The 20,677-nt window shown below is 46.6% G+C and overlaps 1 protein-coding gene across 4 annotated transcripts in view; it reads left to right on the plus strand.

Moving 5' to 3' along the window:
• The window catches only part of DSCAML1 (DS cell adhesion molecule like 1), a 516,476-nt gene that overhangs the window by 392,316 nt on the left and 103,483 nt on the right, over window positions 1-20,677 (plus strand). For all 4 annotated transcript variants that reach the window (XM_078682268.1, XM_078682269.1, XM_078682271.1 and 1 more), the window contains exon 20: window positions 6,603-6,742. In XM_078682268.1, coding sequence (XP_078538394.1) covers window positions 6,603-6,742 — 140 coding nt within the window. The remainder of the gene's footprint in view (window positions 1-6,602; window positions 6,743-20,677) is intronic.

Consider the following 20,677-nt stretch of genomic DNA (forward strand, 5'->3'; position numbering starts at 1 on the left):
TGTTCTTTCTCTGATCTTCACTGTCCCGATAATCCTCCTTTTTGGTCTGGCACTGTCTTACCCATGAACTTTTAGGTCTTGCTTCAGACAGAACTTGTGAGACGTTTTGTTTACTTACACAGGGCTTAGTGGCTGCTCTCTGCTTGCCGTCGGTTGGTGCACATGACATTCACATCCACTTCTGTGTTTGTCCCTCCTCTGGAGCATGGGCCAAGTTTTTATGATCGTGTACTGCTCCCTTAACCGGGCTTTACTTATTTATTTTTGTCTAAGAACTTGATTATAATGCATGTCTTTTCCAACAGACTCCCTCATGTACTCATCCTCCATGTTGCTTTGGCCACCACACCCCTCCATGTTGCTTCGCTCTCTGTGTTAATTACTGACAAACTGACCTAATCTGCCCATTTATTGCACCTTATTTAATTGATCCGTCCGCACAACAAACCAAATTGGTTTATTGAACTTTAAATAAAAAATATTGTCATAACCCCATGAATGGTGCTCATTTTAGCCTATTCAGTAGGATGAAATTCTGACCCACATTTGCCAGGATTTCAACCCTTCACATGCTAGTATCGTATCCAAGAGATTTCTAAAGCAGTGCGCCCAACCCACCGAGCAGTCTCATTACATGTAATGAAAACAGGCACATTTGCTGTGATGGCTGGAGTATCCTGTGGACTGACGTTTTATTTTACTGCTCTCAGTCTGAGGCCTGGCTCCTGCCAGATACAGTAGGACTTAGAAAGTGACTTAATGGTTTTCTGTAACCTCAGTATCCAAAGGCACCAAAAATAAATGAGAGCCCGTCTTGTCTCGCGCTCCTGCCAAATCCCAGTCCATGTTTAGTATGTATTTGAATTATTATATAGATAGTACATACAAGACATGCAATCAGGGTGTTAAGGCGCTTCACGAATACAGCAGCAATTGTTACTATTAACTAGTGAATGTTACAGAGATGTTTTTTTTTTTATTTAAGAAAAAAGCAAAACCTAAAATGACAGAGTGAAGAAGGCACAACATTAAATAGCAACAAGCATTTGCAATGCTATAGGTCTCGCGTTAATTAAGTTTGAGCTATTGGCATTGCTAAATATTGCAACACCCATTGCAACAAAAGTCTATAAATTGTAGGCCAAACAAATGTGTATTTATTTTGTAGCAACGGTGGCATGCTGCGCATTAGATGAATATGTTTAAAAGTAAAGTGCCCCATACTGCGATTGCTACAATAGGTAATTGTGGATGCGTTAACAATTGATGTGTGCACTGATGGCTGGTGGTGTGTGTGCCTGGTGGAAGTGTGCACTGCCGGCTGGTGGTGTGTGTGCCTGGTGGAAGCGTGCACTGATGGCTGGTGGTGTGTGCCTGGTGAAAGCGTGCACTGATGGCTGGTGGTGTGTGTGCCTGGTGAAAGCATGCACTGACGACTGGTGGTGTGTGTGTGCCTGGTAAAAGCCTGCACTGACATCTGGTGGTGTGTGTCTGGTGGAAGCATGACCTGACTGCTGGTGGTGTTGTGCCCGGTGAAAGCGTGCATTGACGGTGGTTGTGTGTGTGGTTGTGTGTGTGCGGTTGTGTGGTTGTGTGTGTGGTTGTAATTGTGTGTGTGGTTGTGTGTGTGTGAGTGTAGTTGCGTGTGTGTGGTTGTGTGTGTGTGTGGTTGGGTGGGGTTGTGTGTATGTGTGTGGTTTGTGTGTGGGTGTGGTTGTGTGGGTGTGGTTGTGTGTGTGTGGCTGTGCGTGTGGTTGTGGTTGTGTGTGTGGCTGTGGATGTGTGTGTGACAGTAATACTAAAAGCATCTCAAAATAAAGGAACACAAACATCGAGTTTGTGGAAAGAGAAGGCATGATGTAAGTCAAACGGGCAGCAGCAAAGCATTAACACAACATGTTCTTTGATGTTTGATGTTCTTTGAATGAGAACATCAAAGGGGCGCTGCGAAAGTGATCACGGGTGAAAGTGAAAGTGATCGCGGGCGCTTAATGAGCGAGGTTTGCCATATGGCTCCTCTGCTCCGTAGCGTGCGCCCGTGCACATGCACTGTAGCTCTACGCTGGCCATGGTAGCATTTTTTGAGCCCTCACTAAAAGTCTCGCCAGACCAGCGCATGCGCTGGGTCAGGCGAGACCTAAAAATGAAATACCGGGGCTTGCAAAAAATGGGCCTATTGAATTCTGGAGGCATGCACAGTACTATTGTAAAGCACTTTTGTGTTGTTTTAATATTTTGCTTGGGACTGTGCTGCGCTCTAACTTCCCCGTCGCTTCTTGCTCACATTTGAGTCAGCAGTCATTTATGAGATCTGCTTAGAAGTGAACGGTTAATGCACCTACTGCAGAGATCTACGTGTACACAGCCATGGAGTCAGCTTGAGGTCCATGAAGACACTCCTCAGCAGTGTTCCCTGTAAAGTGCACGTATGCACACACCCTAACATTTCAGAGCGAGCATTATAGAAGGTGAAGCACCCACACTTCACAAACCACACAAGAGAGCCAGGGGCGGCTCCTCCATTTGAACGGAGGAGCATCGCCCCACAAATCCTAGAGCTGGAAAAAAAATGGTAATAAAGTTGATATGTTACTGTTTTATTTTCCACCAATTTGTCCCGAACTAAGGTGTCAGGACGAGGCGGTGCCAGTGTCCTGAATGGCAACAGCAGGGAGCTGTGCGGTTTGAGCAGCTCAGGTTTCTTTTGCCAGGCGTCTTGGCACTGCCAGCCAGACGTGAATTTTAAACATCTCTAACCTAGATGTCTTAAACAGCCGGTTAGAGAAAGTGCAGTCCTCCAGTGCTCTTGAGAGCGCTGAGTGAGGCCGCTCCCTCCAGTCTTGATGCTTCTCTCATGGTGTGAGATTCATCGCCAGGATTATGTAGTGCAGTTTCCTGGTCCGGAGCTTCCAGAAGACACCCAAGGGAGGAGGACGTCTCGCTGCAAGAAAAGAAGGTAAGTTAATTTTAGTCATTATTGTTTTTTTTGGTTGTGGCCCCAGTCCCACAACCCTCAGTTCATGCCAGCTGCCACTACAACTGACCGTTTGCAGCTGCTTTGAAAAATACGAGTGGCATGAAAAAAACTGTCACTTGCATGTTGGAGAGCCACAGGGAGAAGGGGAGGCAGCCTACTATGGAGGAGCAGGTCACAGTGGAAGAGGCAGTATGTGGGGGCTGGAGAGGGTCAACAGGTGTGCAGTAAGTTGCGCCCGTACATGCAATTGTTGCATTCGTTTCGAAGATGGGGGCGGGGGCTACAGGAGCATACAGGCAGCAGTGGAGTCTGATTGAAGTGTTTTTATACAAGGCTGTGCACTAATTGGCACTGTGCAGCGTTGAAGGGCACGACTCAAAGGCTCGGTATTAACGTTTTGTTTGTTGCTCTGGGCATTGTTCGTGTTTACAAATGGACAGCTGATGCTCCTGCAAGGACAGCTTCTGCTGTTCTTTGCCAAGCCAGCCCACTCGTGGATAAAGATCCGCCTAATCTTTCTTAGTGCACCAGTGCTCAGGCCCGGCTGACGAGTCCAGCCCTGAAATGCTTGACATCTAAATCATGCAGCAAACGTCACCTAAAATATGGTAGTCTCCTTAAAATACAAAAATGCACCGTTCTTGCACACGCGGAAGCGTTTGCATTAATACGTCACATCAGGCGCGCAACGCCCTTTAGATACTGGTGGTGGGGAAGTACATTTGTGTTACACCACATAGTCTGTTGTTATGGTGTGCTCTTGAGAACCTGGTGTGTGACTCTGAAGAATGGATTGGGGTTATAATCTGATGTTGCTTCTTCGGTGTAATGAAACAGTTAGGTGCCAGGTTTTAGGGTTGTGGCAATCTGCTGCCCAATTCTGATGGTGTCAAAGTCTGTCACCCTCATTTTGCTGTGCTATCATCAATTGTACTACAAATAAATTGAAATGCAACAGTTCATGAAATAACTTATTTTTAATTTGAAAGGGTCTTGGTCATATTTTTTTGCATGGCACTTGCTTTATTATTTCATGTGGGATATTCTAAAAGATTGTATCTGGCTTAGCTCTCCCTATGAATTTCCTGCGTCATACTGCTTTTTTTAGTCCTCCCCACCCTCTTCCTTGTCTAACCAATCACCCTCATATTGCCTCCGGGCCCTCCCTCCTTAATGCAATGGAGGAGCAATACAAAAGTGCTAACACACAGACATTGTTGGCTGCTTCATACCTATGAACCATCCCCCATTTTGTATATGCAGCAGTCTTATTTTCTAGGGGACTGTGGGGCATCGTCCAATATCACTTTCTGTATGCCTTACTGTAGGCCCTTTTTCTTTGCTGCTTCCCTTGACCTATATGTTATTTTGTAATGTGCCTTTTTTAGGGTTGAGCGTGCGGAAGCATGCACTAGCGCATGAGTCTCGCTTGAAGCCCGCCCGTTGCTTACCATTTGTTGGATTGCATGGCACTCTTCTTTACAGCTTCATGATTCATCAAGGCAGGCCTAACATAATTTATGTTCCGCTTTGTGGAGCAGGGACCAAGCACTGTTTGACTCTACTTAATCAGTCCCCTTCCGCTGCTCCCAACTGTATTGAGGTACTATTTTGTTCTGGTTAACTTTTATGCCCTGCAAACAGAAGGCTACAGTTAACTTTTTTATTTTGCCAAATCGTCTTTTCTCATGTAGCACTCATGTTTCCTTTTGTTTTTGCTCGTGGGCTCTGTTCGCAAAAAAATTAGGATAATTATTATTAATTGTAAAGAGACATTGTTTCTTTCTTATGTGTAATTTCTGAAATGATGCTTTAACACATAATCCTGCAGTATACCCCAATGTACCCCCACTTCAATCTGCCCCTGTCCATTACATGCCAATCCAATCCATCCCACCCCAATCGCTCCACTCAATTTAGTGCAACCCAGACCAATCCAATCCACCCCACTCATATCCAAACCACTCACCCCAATCCAATCTGCCACACTCCAATTCACCACACGCCAATCCTCCCCACTACAATCCTCCCAATCCACCCCATTCCATTCTGCCTCACTCCAATTCGCCCCACTCCAATCCAAAACAATCTACCCACTCCAATCCAAAACAATTGGCCCGCTCCAATCCACACCAGGCTGTCCCACATCAATCTGCCCACCCTCCAAAACAATCTGCCCCAATCCAGTTTGCCCCACTCCAGTCCAATCGACCTCACCCCAGTCCACCCACTCTATCCGGATTCACCCCACTCCAATCCAATCCCCCCCACACCAATCCAATCCACCCAAATCCACTCTACATTGCTCCAATTTAACTCACCCCACTCCACAACACTCCAAAAAATCTGCCCCTCTCAAACCAAAACAATCTGCCCCACTCCAATCTACCCCACCCCAATCTGCCCCACTTCTGTCCAAAACAAACTGCCCCACTCCACTCTGTCCCAATCCAATCCAAAACAATCTGACCCACTCCGATCCAAAACAATCTGACCCACTCCAATCCACCCCTCTCCATTCCAATCCTCCTCATCCAAATCCAGTCCAACCCACACACTCAAATCTAACCCACCCCTCCCCAATTCAGTGCACCCAAATCCAATCTACCCCACTCCAAACCATTCTCTTCCAATCCACCCCACCCCAATACAATCCACCCCAATCCAGTTCATCACGCTGCAATCCAATCCATCCCAGTGGAGTCCACACCACTCAATTCAATCCACCTCATTCCAATCCAGTCTATCCCATTGCAGTCCAATCTACTCCACTCCAATTCACCCTACCCACACCAGTCCAATTCACCCCACTTAAGTCCACCCCACTCATTCCACCCCTCTCCAGTGCACCCCACTCCAGTCCACCCCACTCCAGTCTACCCCACTCCAATCTAATTAACACCATCCAGTCCACCCCACTCCAATCCACCCTACTCAAATTCGCCCCACTCTACCCAAATCCAATCCATTCAACCCCAGTTCCTTTCTCCCCACTCCCTTCAATCCAATCCACCCACTCCAACCCACTTGAATCCACCTCACTGCAGTCCATCCCCTCCAGTGCAATCCAAGCCCCTCAACTCCACCTTAGTTCACCCCAGTCCAAACCACCATACTCTAATCCAATATTCCTCACCCCAATAAAATCCATCCACCCCAAACCAATCCAACCTACCCCAATCCACCCCACTCTAATCCACCACATCCAATCCACCCCATCCACCCACTCCAATTCATGCCACTCAATCCAACTCACTGTACCCGAATCCACCCACCCTTTTTCACTCCATTCAACACAACTCCACTCTACGCCACTCCATTCTGCAGTCTATGACACCCGGCCACTGTACTCTACTCCCCTCTACTCAACTCTGACACACTACTCCCCCACTCCACTCTATGACACTCTACTCCTTAAATCCCATCTTTGACAGTTTACTCCCTTCACTCAATTCTAGGACACTCCACGCCACTAACTTTTAGTCATGCTGAACAGCAACCGCACTGGTGTACAATCCACATTGTCCATAGCTCTTGTATAGGGGAGACCTAATGGTTTTGCCAATGCTTATTCTTTCTGGTCACTGCTCCTTCCTGTTCTTTATTCTTGTCCTTTCTTCTCCAGTTCCAGGTCCTCCTGCGGGCATCAAAGCGGTTCCTTCTTCGTCCAGCAGTGTGGTGGTCTCATGGCTGCCCCCCACCAAGCCCAATGGCATCATTCGCAAGTACACCATCTTCTGCTCCAGCCCGGGGTCCGGGCAGCCGGTAAGTGGGATACACAGGGCGGATCGGAGTTGGGGTGTTTGCAGGCGATTGACCTCGCCTCTGGTACATTGTCTTAAATCTGAAGGTGCCTCGCACCCAGTACTAAAGAGGGGCTGTCCCTGGCTGACTTTTGGATATAAAAGGACCTCTGTCTATTGCATACTAAAGAGTGACTGCCCCCTGCGCTGTCCCTAGTTCACTGCCCTGAATCGGAAGATTTTTTGCAATGAGTACTAGGGAATGCCTGTCCCTGGCTCACTGCCCTGAATCTGAAGATTCTTTGGAATGAGTACTAGAGAATGGCTGTCCCTGGTTCACTGCCCTGAATCTGAAGATTATTTGCAATGAGTACTAGAGAATGGCTGTCCCTGGTTCACTGCCCTGAATCTGAAGATTCTTTGCAATGAGTACTAGAGAGTGGCTGTCCCTGGTTCACTGCCCTGAATCTGAAGATTTTTTGCAATGAGTACTAGAGAGTGGCTGTCCCTGGTTCACTGCCCAGAATCTGAAGATTTTTTGCAATGAGTACTAGAGAATGGCTGTCCTTGGCTCACTGCCCTGAATCTGAAGATTCTTTGCAATGAGTACTAGAGAATGGCTGTCCCTTGTTCACTGCCCTGAATCTGAAGATTATTTGTAATGAGTACTAGAGAATGGCTGTCCCTTGTTCACTGCCCTGAATCTGAAGATTATTTGCAATGAGTACTAGAGAATGGCTGTCCCTGGTTCACTGCCCTGAATCTGAAGATTCTTTGCAATGAGTACTAGAGAATGGCTGTCCCTGGCTCACTGCCCTGAATCTGAAGATTTTTTGAAATGAGTACTAGAGAATGGCTGTCCCTGGTTCACTGCCCTGAATCAGAAGATTATTTGCAATGAGTACTAGAGAATGGCTGTCCCTGGTTCACTGCCCTGAATCTGAAGATTATTTGGAATGAGTACTAGAGAATGGCTGTCCCTTGTTCACTGCCCTGAATCTGAAGATTATTTGCAATGAGTACTAGAGAATGGCTGTCCCTGGTTCACTGCCCTGAATCTGAAGATTCTTTGCAGTGAGTACTAGAGAATGGCTGTCCCTTGTTCACTGCCCTGAATCTGAAGATTCTTTGCAGTGAGTACTAGAGAATGGCTGTCCCTGGTTCACTGCCCTGAATCTAAAGATTCTTTGCAATGAGTACTAGAGAATGGCTGTCCCTTGTTCACTGCCCTGAATCTGAAGATTCTTTGCAATGAGTACTAGAGAATGGCTGTCACTTGTTCACTGCCCTGAATCTGAAGATTCTTAGCAGTGAGTACTAGAGAATGGCTGTCCCTGGTTCACTGCCCTGAATCTGAAGATTATTTGCAATGAGTACTAGAGAATGGCTGTCCCTTGTTCACTGCCCTGAATCTGAAGATTATTTGCAATGAGTACTAGAGAATGGCTGTCCCTGGTTCACTGCCCTGAATCTGAAGATTCTTTGGAATGAGTACTAGAGAATGGCTGTCCCTGGTTCACTGCCCTCAATCTGAAGATTATTTGCAATGAGTACTAGAGAATGGCTGTCCCTGGTTCACTACCCTGAATCTGAAGATTCTTTGCAATGAGTACTAGAGAATGGCTGTCCCTGGCTCACTGTTCTGAATCTGAAGATTCTTTGCAATGAGTACTAGAGAATGGCTGTCCCTTGTTCACTGCCCTGAATCTGAAGATTCTTTGGAATGAGTACTAGAGAATGGCTGTCCCTTGTTCACTGCCTGAATCTGAAGATTCTTTGCAATGAGTACTAGAGAATGGCTGTCCCTAGCTCACTGTTCTGAATCTGAAGATTATTTGCAATGAGTACTAGAGAATGGCTGTCCCTGGTTCACTGCCCTGAATCTGAAGATTCTTTGCAATGAGTACTAGAGAATGGCTGTCCCTGGTTCACTGCCCTGAATCTGAAGATTCTTTGCAATGAGCACTAGAGAATGGCTGTCCCTGGTTCACTGCCCTGAATCTGAAGATTCTTTGCAATGAGTACTAGAGAATGGCTGTCCCTTGTTCACTGCCCTGAATCTGAAGATTCTTTGCAATGAGTACTAGAGAATGGCTGTCCCTTGTTCACTGCCCTGAATCTGAAGATTCTTTGCAATGAGTACTAGAGAATGCCTGTCCCTGGCTCACTGCCCTGAATCTGAAGATTCTTTGGAATGAGTACTAGAGAATGGCTGTCCCTTGTTCACTGCTCTGAATCTGAAGATTCTTTGGAATGAGTACTAGAGAATGGCTGTCCCTGGTTCACTGCCCTGAATCTGTAGATTCTTTGCAATGAGTACTAGAGAATGGCTGTCCCTTGTTCACTGCCCTGAATCTGAAGATTCTTTGCAATGAGTACTAGAGAATGGCTGTCCCTAGCTCACTGTTCTGAATCTGAAGATTATTTGCAATGAGTACTAGAGAATGGCTGTCCCTGGTTCACTGCCCTGAATCTGAAGATTCTTTGCAATGAATACTAGAGAATGGCTGTCCCTGGTTCACTGCCCTGAATCTGAAGATTCTTTGCAATGAGCACTAGAGAATGGCTGTCCCTGGTTCACTGCCCTGAATCTGAAGATTCTTTGCAATGAGTACTAGAGAATGGCTGTCCCTTGTTCACTGCCCTGAATCTGAAGATTCTTTGCAATGAGTACTAGAGAATGGCTGTCCCTTGTTCACTGCCCTGAATCTGAAGATTCTTTGCAATGAGTACTAGAGAATGGCTGTCCCTGGCTCACTGCCCTGAATCTGAAGATTCTTTGCAATGAGTACTAGAGAATGGCTGTCCCTAGTTCCCTGCCCTGAATCTGAAGATTCTTTGCAATGAGTACTAGAGAATGGCTGTCCCTGGTTCACTGCCCTGAATCTGAAGATTCTTTGCAATGAGTACTAGAGAATGGCTGTCCCTAGCTCACTGTTCTGAATCTGAAGATTCTTTGCAATGAGTACTAGAGAATGGCTGTCCCTGGCTCACTGCCCTGAATCTGAAGATTCTTTGCAATGAGTACTAGAGAATGGCTGTCCCTGGTTCACTGCCCTGAATCTGAAGATTCTTTGCAATGAGCACTAGAGAATGGCTGTCCCTGGTTCACTGCCCTGAATCTGAAGATTCTTTGCAATGAGTACTAGAGAATGGCTGTCCCTTGTTCACTGCCCTGAATCTGAAGATTCTTTGGAATGAGTACTAGAGAATGGCTGTCCCTTGTTCACTGCTATGAATCTGAAGATTCTTTGGAATGAGTACTAGAGAATGGCTGTCCCTGGTTCACTGCCCTGAATCTGAAGATTCTTTGCAATGAGTACTAGAGAATGGCTGTCCCTTGTTCACTGCCCTGAATCTGAAGATTCTTTGCAATGAGCACTAGAGAATGGATGTCCCTTGTTCACTGCCCTGAATCTGAAGATTCTTTGCAATGAGTACTAGAGAATGGCTGTCCCTTGTTCACTGCCCTGAATCTGAAGATTCTTTGCAATGAGTACTAGAGAATGGCTGTCCCTTGTTCACTGCCCTGAATCTGAAGATTTTTTGCAATGAGTACTAGGGAATGGCTGTCCCTGGCTCCCTGCCCTGAATCTGAAGATTCTTTGCAATGAGTACTAGAGAATGGCTGTCCCTGGCTCCCTGCCCTGAATCTGAAGATTCTTTGCAATGAGTACTAGAGAATGGCTGTCCCTGGTTCACTGCCCTGAATCTGTAGATTCTTTGCAATGAGTACTAGAGAATGGCTGTCCCTTGTTCACTGCCCTGAATCTGAAGATTCTTTGCAGTGAGTACTAGAGAATGGCTGTCCCTAGTTCCCTGCCCTGAATCTGAAGATTCTTTGCAATGAGTACTAGAGAATGGCTGTCCCTGGTTCACTGCCCTGAATCTGAAGATTCTTTGGAATGAGTACTAGAGAATGGCTGTCCCTGGTTCACTGCCCTGAATCTGAAGATTCTTTGCAATGAGTACTAGAGAATGGCTGTCCCTGGTTCCCTGCCCTGAATCTGAAGATTCTTTGCAATGAGTACTAGAGAATGGCTGTCCCTGGTTCCCTGCCCTGAATCTGAAGATTCTTTGCAGTGAGTACTAGAGAATGGCTGTCCCTGGTTCCCTGCCCTGAATCTGAAGATTCTTTGGAATGAGTACTAGAGAATGGCTGTCCCTGGTTCACTGCCCTGAATCTGAAGATTCTTTGCAATGAGTACTAGAGAATGGCTGTCCCTGGTTCACTGCCCTGAATCTGAAGATTCTTTGCAATGAGTACTAGAGAATGGCTGTCCCTGGTTCACTGCCCTGAATCTGAAGATTCTTTGCAATGAGTACTAGAGAATGGCTGTCCCTGGTTCACTGCCCTGAATCTGAAGATTCTTTGCAATGAGTACTAGAGAATGGCTGTCCCTGGTTCCCTGCCCTGAATCTGAAGATTCTTTGGAATGAGTACTAGAGAATGGCTGTCCCTGGTTCACTGCCCTGAATCTGAAGATTCTTTGCAATGAGTACTAGAGAATGGCTGTCCCTGGTTCACTGCCCTGAATCTGAAGATTCTTTGCAATGAGTACTAGAGAATGGCTGTCCCTGGTTCACTGCCCTGAATCTGAAGATTCTTTGCAATGAGTACTAGAGAATGGCTGTCCCTGGTTCACTGCCCTGAATCTGAAGATTCTTTGCAGTGAGTACTAGAGAATGGCTGTCCCTGGTTCACTGCCCTGAATCTGAAGATCATTTGCAATGAGTACTAGAGAATGGCTGTCCCTTGTTCACTGCCCTGAATCTGAAGATTCTTTGCAATGAGTACTAGAGAATGGCTGTCCCTTGTTCACTGCCCTGAATCTGAAGATTCTTTGCAGTGAGTACTAGAGAATGGCTGTCCCTGGTTCACTGCCCTGAATCTGAAGATCATTTGCAATGAGTACTAGAGAATGGCTGTCCCTTGTTCCCTGCCCTGAATCTGAAGATTCTTTGCAATGAGTACTAGAGAATGGCTGTCCCTGGTTCCCTGCCCTGAATCTGAAGATTCTTTGCAGTGAGTACTAGAGAATGGCTGTCCCTGGTTCCCTGCCCTGAATCTGAAGATTCTTTGCAATGAGTACTAGAGAATGGCTGTCCCTGGTTCCCTGCCCTGAATCTGAAGATTCTTTGCAGTGAGTACTAGAGAATGGCTGTCCCTGGTTCCCTGCCCTGAATCTGAAGATTCTTTGCAGTGAGTACTAGAGAATGGCTGTCCCTGGCCCACAGTTCTGAATATGACAGGGCTGGGCCTCGACCTTAGAGTGAGTTTCCCCTGAATCTGAAGGTGCCTCGCGCAGAGACTCGGAGTAACAGTCCCAGTGGTGTCCTTGCCTCACTTGTTTGTGGCTATCAAAGGGCCTCGCGCTGAATGCTAGGCGGCGACCGTCCCATGCGCTGTCATTAGCTCCAGTGGCCTCTCGCGCTGCACTGCCCCGCGGCGCGCGGGATGCGCAGGGCGCGGCGGGAGGCCCACTTATTCGTCGCAGATTGCAGGCTCGCGCGCTCCGCGACTGGTGTCGGCTCAAGGTCATGGATACCTATGGACAGATAGCGAAAGTGTGCCTTGGTTCAACGCGCCCCGGAGACTTTCTGTCGTACTGCCCCAACCTTCCCTCCCCATCCCCATCCCCTCCTGCCTACTTACATCCTTCCCTCCCCATCCCCACCTGCCTACTTACATCCTTCCCTCCCCATCCCCACCTGCCTACTTACATCCTTCCCTCCCCATCCCCACCTGCCTACTTACATCCTTCCCTCCCCATCCCCACCTGCCTACTTACATCCTTCCCTCCCCATCCCCACCTGTCTACTTACATGCTTCTCTCTCCCACCCCCTGCCTTCCATCCGACTATACAACCAGTGGCTTAGCAAGGCATGCAAGCAGGAAAGAAGGGCATTTGTTTGGGTTTTTGTGTGAAAAAAGCTGTAGTTATAGTGCAACTTACCATTCATACCCCTGGGTTCTGGTGCAACTGCAACTGCTGCACTGTTCTTAAGTACGCCTGCGTCCAAACTTCTTTCCCTATTTAAACTTCATTTCTATACTCCTTCCTAGTTTTCTTTCCTATTCAGTGTCTTCCATCACTCTTCCCAATGCTCCCTCATCTTCATTGTTACTCCCATTCCCTCCTCGCCAGCCTTGTCTCATTGTCTTCCTTCTGTCCATTATTCCCGCCCTTCCGCCCCCCTCACTCTTACACGTCTCTCTTCAAGCTTGTCACCCCCATTTGCTCAATTCCTCTTCTCTCTCCCATTCTTACATCCCCTTCTTTTCTTGCTGTGCCCTTCCTCATCCATTCTTTATCAAACCCGTTTCCTACTCTTACCTTTCCTCATGCCTTCCTTCTTGCTTTAATTTTACTCATGAGTTCCTTCCCTAACAAATCTCAGACGTTACACTCACTTCCCTCAACCACCCTCCCGTGATCTCTACATTCCCGCTTTCCTTGATTCCTTATTTCTGCCTCTTTTCCTACATTCCTTGAATTTCTCCCCTTCCTTCTTTCTTGCCCGTCTCCTTTCCTTCGCTACTATTTTCCCTTAATACTTATCACTTCACTCTGTCCTTTCCTTTTTCTCTTCTATTCTGTCATGTTTACTGTTTTCTTCCTCCTTACCTTCCTCTTCTTCACTGTTATATTTTCTTTCTTGTGGTTTGTCTTCTTTTCTCTTTTAATTCATTCTTTGTATCCCCCCAAAAAACTTGTTTTTTCCTCCTCTGTTTGCTTCTTGTGCTCTTCGCACCTCCCTGTTGCCTCAATGCGCGCCAAGATGCTGTCCTGACTGCCCGAGCCCCCTAACGAGACACTATACTGTCCAAATGCGCCTCGTGACTGACTCCTTCCTACCCTTTCGAGGCGCTACGCGGTCACTATCCTCTCCAAGCATTCCACGAGCTCTCTTCCTAGCCCTGTCTGTGAATGGCGCTCCAACAGCCGCATCGAGGCACTGTGCCCCGTGAATGACTCTCCCCAGCCCTGTACAGGCACTGCCCACTCAACTGACACTTCCCCAGCCCTCTATAAGGCGCTGTCCTGTCCACGGGACTACCCCTTCCCCATATGTATCAAGCCAAATTGAGTTCGCAAACGCCGAAATTCGCAGAATTTCGGCGTTTGCGACTGCAATTTGGACTAATGGTATGTATGAAGGAAATCTGCTTTAAAAATAAAGAATCGCAAAATTTGCGATTCCTTATCTTGCGATTGCATTTAAGGAATCGCAAATTTTGTGATTCCTTAAATGCAATGTAAGAAACCAAAATAAATAGCAAATTGGCCGTAAGGAATCGCAAATTACCACCAACTTCTAGTTGGTGGTAAGTTGCGAATTCCTTTCAAAATGCATATTTTTTCAATTTTCAAAGTGCCATGTGACGCACAGACATGCCCTTAGGGCATGTATGTGCGCCACATGTGCACCCATGCAGATTTCAGGGGTGCAACAGGGTGTCCTTTGGACACCCCTGCATCCTTGAAAATATTCTAAATTTGCGATTAGCTAATTGTGAATCGCACATTTCCCCTTCATTCCTATGGGCCTCCTGGCCCATAGGAATGAATGGGAAATTATTCCTTAATTGCGATTAGCAATTTGCTTATCGCAAGTAAGGAATTTTAAGAAATCGCTAAAAAGAAACGCATTTCTACATACGTACCATTTTGCGATTTCTAAATAGTGATTCCTTAAAAATCGCTTTTAGGAATCGCAAAACGGAATGCTGATACATATGGCCCTTAGTACCTTCCATCTGTGTCCTCATGTCATAGGTACCGGCTCGTGTGAACCTTACGTGACTGACTCGCCCCGAGACCTGCTATCATTTTAGGAAGCACCTTTTTCAGTCGAGAACCTGAAGCCCCCCCCCTCCCCGCCCACCCATCCATCCCATGGCCTTCGCACCCTTTTGCTGACCTGGTGCCCACTGGTTTTGGAACAGAAATTGCGTCGGCCAGAAAACCTGGTGTCGGTGGACATTAATAGTTAAAAAGCCTGGGGAGGGGGTGAGGACGCAGAAATGTATCAATTTGTTGTTCCAGTGTGAGGGAGGGTAGGAGGGATGGATGGTGTGGAGGGGTGGGGGGAGGAGGGGAGTTACGCTTTGCAAATTGCAGCTTATCAGAAGCGCTGTCTCCAATCCATTTCCATACCTCAGCCTCCCGTCTCCATGGCAACATAATCTTTTCATCAAACCAAACTGGTAAAAACCCACTGGGAACTGATATTGTTTTCCTGGCGACTTGTCTGATCTGTCATAGGCAATAAAAAAAAGTATTCTCCACAGTGAGAGTCCCTCTTCTGAGGGTCTGCCTATGAAAACTCAGCCAGTCTGCACCCTGGGGGAAGGGGCGTGAGGTGGTTATAGGGTTGTAGCGTTGGAAAAGAGGCCCGGCAGTGTATGGGTCTGTACTCTTGGGGTCAGCCATCCCCGAGTACCTGTTTCTGCTGGACAGTGCCCCGTATTCCTAGTGGACTTGTTGCCTTGGATCTGCGACCCTTTAATGTATGGAGATTGCACTCCGTGCTGTTCTTTAAAGGTCTGTGATGGTCGGTGGCCTAACACGTTGGCGAACCACACCCCATGTCCCAAACCCCCCTCAGAATGTGTGTAGAAGATCCCGAGTCTCCCATATCTCCAGTGCTTAATTTGAGCCGGTGGTTGCCAGTGGAGCTCACCGGCACTCGTTTTTGGGGACCGGCATTTTCTTTAAAATCTTTATTCAGTTTATATAAACAGCAAGTCATAAAATAACCACAGTAATAAAACATAATTTAAAAAAACAGGTAAACAAGTTCAAATGCAATAGTAAGAGTACACAACAATTAGGTAATGTCACATCACCATAGGGCAGGATTCCAGATGGGTTACAAGTTTCCTTTCACAGATATTAGCTTAGGTAACAAACTGGACTGCATTGCACAGTAGGATGTAATTTAATATGCACACGGACGGAAAGCAGTTCCATAATAATTATTAAAGAGCAGTTTTAAATATATTTGGTTTTAAAAAGGGTTTCCTTTGTTTGATATAAAATGTGCCACGTGCAACGTCAACTGGGTTGACTTTCCATCACATACACAACGCAGCCTGTCCATACACCAGTGCCGTTCTCAGGAATGCAGCCATATGGTGAACAATCCCTAAACGAAAACGAAATCAGGAAATGCCTCTGATATGTGTTTGTGATATTATGAAGATAGAATGAAAAATTTCCCAGTAGACAATGAAGGAAAATTACAATGCCATTAAGGACACTGAGGTGAGGATTATGCTCTACTTTCTTTATTACCTTTCCAGCAGTCTTCAGAAAAAAACTAAAAAAAAAACTAGCTTTCCCATGATGCACTAAGAAAAGGTTAACAAAGATCAACCAATCAATAGTCCAGATTGTCCACAAAGGTAGGAGTCCCATGAATACCTCTTTCTTGACTGCGACAGGCTCCTCTACACCATTTTCCATTATTCTACCAGGAAACTTTCCATTCTATGTCAGGACCAGAGGCGAGGCGTATGCAAGTTCAAAGCTTGTCCACTCCCAACGACACCATATTAATGACTGGCTTAAAATGGAACTTGTTGAAAATGCCCGAAGACCAGTCTGCTGCATTGATAATGTCTTCAAGGTGAGCCCCTAGAGAAAAGGCCTTAGAGGCCATTGTACCTCTAACAGAGTGGGTACCAAATTGCGAGATGTCCAAGCCCGCTTCTTACATGAACTAGCAGATCCCATTAGCTATGGTTGGAGGAGTGACCACTTTGAATGGTTCTCTGAAAGGTATTAATAGTTGATTTTCACCTGGTGGACGGAGTTCCTCCATCCTGCTTTCATAAGCCTTGAGGCAATCGATCACTCATAACTTAGGAGTTTTGTCAAAAGTAAGATAAGACACCATTTTGGAGTTGGACTTCGTATGCCCGGAAATGTGGAAGGTGACTCATGCGGAGTGAAAACCCTTCCAGAGATGTCCAAAGCTCACACGCCAGACACTCTTCTACATGACACAAGGCACAGAAGCATGGCAAGTGTTGCCGACAATTCCTTGTGCAACAAATATTTGTTCTGTTATCGAGAAAGAAAAAGGTATAAAACCTTGTTAACATCCCATAAGGTGAAATACCTAGGCTCTGGAGGGAGTGCCAAATGAATCCCTCTCATCAACTTACAGACCAAAGGGTGTTCACCCACCGGGGCCCCTTGTATGGGAATGTGACCAGCAGAGATGACTGACCTATACGAGTTGATATTATGGTTCGCCAATTCTTGGGATGCTAAGGATGCCAAGAAATTCTTGATAGAAAGCACTTCGCACCCCATGGGATCCTGAACGTTTCATAGACACCAACCAACCCAACTAGCCATGCAGACCTGTAACGTTTGTTTGTTCAATCTGCCCATGCTGCTGCCAGTAATGTCTCAGCTTCCTGTGAAAGACCAGGGAGTCTCCAGCATTTTCTTAAATCCACCAGGCATGAAAGGCATATGTCCTTAGAGGACTAATGAGTGGTGATTACCCAGGGGATTCTGAAGGAGATCCGGATCGGGTGTAGAAGGATTAGAGAATCCCAGGAAAGTTCCAGTAGAACTGGAAACCATTCTTTGGACCTGTAACCGCTTCGCTGTGTGCAAGATTTCCTCGCTCTGCGGGCGAATTCCACCCGTGCACCGATCAGGCGGCCCCCAGCCATCCGACGCATACACCCACCGTTCCGACGCATGAAAGAGGTTAATAGGTTCGCCTTCTGTCTGCAGACCTAAGCTGAGAGCCTCATAATCATGGCGAATGGTGGGAAGGTGTAGCCTGTCTCAAGAGACCAGTCATGGAGAAATGCATCCGTTGCTGTTGTCAGAGGGTCTGGTTTCCTACTGAAATACCTGGGAAGTTGATGGTCTAGGCATGAAGCAAAAAGATCTTCAGAGAAAGGGCTCCTAAGGGCGTTCAGCCTCTGGAAAATCAAGGGGTTCAGTTATCACAGACTCATGCAGTGGCGGCTCCTCTTCTAAGGCGGAGGAGCATTGCTCACTGCCTTTAGCAGTGGGAAAAAAAGAAAAAAGAAAATGATAATAACTTGCGTTATTATCATTTTATTTTTCCTGCTGCGGTGTCTAGGCGGGACAGGCAAATCTGCTTTGCTCTCAGAGCAGGGGGAGGAGTGGTGGGCACTAAGTAAGTGCTCATGAATGTTTGACCAGTCCTCTCGGGCTGGCCAAACATTCATGCGCACTTTGCATGTTCTCCATGCCGGCTGCATTACAGCCGTCATGGAGACCATTCGCAGGCTCGGATTCCCTGGCTGAGTGCCAAACCACAGCGCTCAGACCAATCACAACGCTGCATTGCAGCGTTGTGATTGGCTATGGGGAGCCTGGGTGCTTCCTGTTCCACAGTAGAAGCCAGAAAGTGGACGGAGGAGAAGCAGCGGCGGCCTGCAAGCCGGCCTGTTGTCAGCTAAGTAATTTTTTTTTAGCCCTCCTCTGCCCCTTATCCTCTCCTCACCACACTGCTGCTTCCCAGGAGCAGCTGCCACAGGACTCATGTCTGACCATGCCCCGAAGCACCAATCCGTTATTACATTGGATGCCACTGGAAGATACATTGCTGTTACTGAGACATTGTGAGATAGGCTTAATGTCCAAAACTCCTTGTTTGCCAAGACTTTGGACTTGGTATTCCCGAGATGGTTTTATGTAGCGTTCCGTGACACATTGTACATCTTGAAGTGGTAACTGCAGTTGACCCTGTCCTTTGTCCAACACTTTATTGCAAATGACCCCGCCATCGGCTCTAAGCAATTGATGTAGAGTTGTTGTTCGTCTACGGATCATTTTCCTTTTATAAAGGAGTCCCTGCAGTGAGCTCCCCAACTGGATTTGCTGGCGTAGGATTCTAAATCTATATCTGTTTCCGAACCAAATGTGGCCCGCCCGTTCCACACCTGTTCCACGCCTCCATGTGGTCCAGCGGCCATCTCATTTTCACCTTCACCTCTTCCGGAAGCAGGACTTGTTCTGAGTACTGGAGGCCCCTTCGGAGGTTAAAAGTCTAGATGTGCTAGATGGCTCTGTAATGGAGAGGGCCAGGCAAGATCCCTTGTATAGAGGATGGCAAAAGACTTAGGCCTAGATGTATCAAGATTCCATTTTGCGAATCTTAAATAGCGATTTTTAGCGAATCGCTATTTAAGATTCGCAAAACGGAATGTATGTAAAAAATCGCTTTTTTTTAGCGATTCCTTATTAATCTTTATTTGCGAATTCGCAAATAAGGAATAATTTCCCATGCATTCCTATGGGCCAGGAGGCCCTTAGGAATGATTGTGAAGTAATTCTCAAATTGCGAATTCGCAATTTGCTATTCGCAATTTGAGAATTATTTCAAGGGTGCAGGGGTGTCTCATGGACACCCTGCTGCACCCCTGAAACTTACATGTGTGTGCATATGGCACACATACATGCCCTATGGGCATGTATGTGTGTCACATGGAACCTTCAAAATTGTCATATTTTGGTTTTTGAAAGGATATCGCAAATTAACACAAACCTCAAATTGGTGTTAATTTGCGATTCTTTAACCTGAATTCGCAATGTAAAAAATTTCATACATGGCATTTAAGGAATCGCAAAATTGCGATTCCTTAAATGCTTAAGCAAAATAAGGAATCGCAATTTTTTGCGATTCCTTATTTTGCTAATTTCTAATACATCCCAAAAGATGCAAAATGTCCGTTTGCGATTCGTTAAGGCCGAAATTCTGCGAATTTCGGCCTTAACGAATCGCAAAAGGCTTGATACATCTAGGCCTTAGTGCCCTGGCTACTTGTCGTAGAGATGTTGTTGGTCTGGCCATTGTTATCCTCAACTCTCTGCGAATCGTGGTTATTTTCCGTGAGGGGGGCTTAACATTTTTGCCACCAAGTCTATGACAAACCTGAGGAAGGTCGTCTGGGTGGCCGGAACCAAAAGAGATTTTTGTTTGTTGACTATAAACCCTAAACTCTGCAGTAGGTCCCATGCCGTCTGTAACTGTTGCATCACCAGTGGCAAGCAGTGGTCCAAAAGAAGGAGATGGCTCACACAGATTATGAAGCGAAAGCCTCGAGCCCTGGGAGTTTCCACCACTGGTTTGAGAACTTTTGTGAAACACCAGGGAGCTGAGGAGAGTCCAAAAGGGAGCGTTGTGAACTCGTATACCTGCCATGTGAACTGGAGGAATCTGCAGTGTGGGGAGGGGGGGGCATGGGGACCCCCAGATACACTTCCTTCATATCCATACATAACATCTAGTCATCGAAACCAAGGAGATAGCACAGAAGATTGATACCTTCCATCTTGTAATGATGGTAAACCAGCCACCCATTGAAATCCCTTAGGTTAATCATCCGGCGATGTCCCCAATCTGTCTTTTTCACCAAAGAGATGTTGTTGAGGAACCCCCAGGACTGGAGGCAGGTTTGGGAAATCACTCTTTTTTGCATCAGATCCATCACCTCATGATCAATGGAGGTGGCCTGACCTTCTGCAAAAACCAGCATTATTTAATCTGGTCCCGTAAAATTCTATATGAAAGCCTTGATAGTCTGGAGAACCCATGCATCAGAAGTCATCCACCCCCAAATGTGCGTGAATAGCGCTAACGGGCTGACCAACTTTAGCTAGAGGGAATGGGAAACTCTCGCCTGTTAATGCCTGGAACTGCCCTCTGAAGGTGCCTCTAGAACCACAGCTGCAGTGACCTCTTCGTGTTTTGAAGAACTCTCCCTTCTTGAAGTCTCGAGGAGGGCCTTGGATGTTAAAGTGGCTGGGCAAGTGCCCTCTGCCATGGCCGCCCCCAACAAAAACTCTTGAATAAAAGATTTTTTAATGGATGCTTGAGCCTTGTCTTAGTAGGTGAACATGGCTGCAAATTCGCCCAGCACTTTAATGAATGGCTCCCCGAAGAGCCCGC

This window comes from Lissotriton helveticus, chromosome 3_1, assembly GCF_964261635.1.
Source record: "Lissotriton helveticus chromosome 3_1, aLisHel1.1, whole genome shotgun sequence".
Classification (NCBI taxonomy): Eukaryota; Metazoa; Chordata; class Amphibia; order Caudata; family Salamandridae; genus Lissotriton; species Lissotriton helveticus.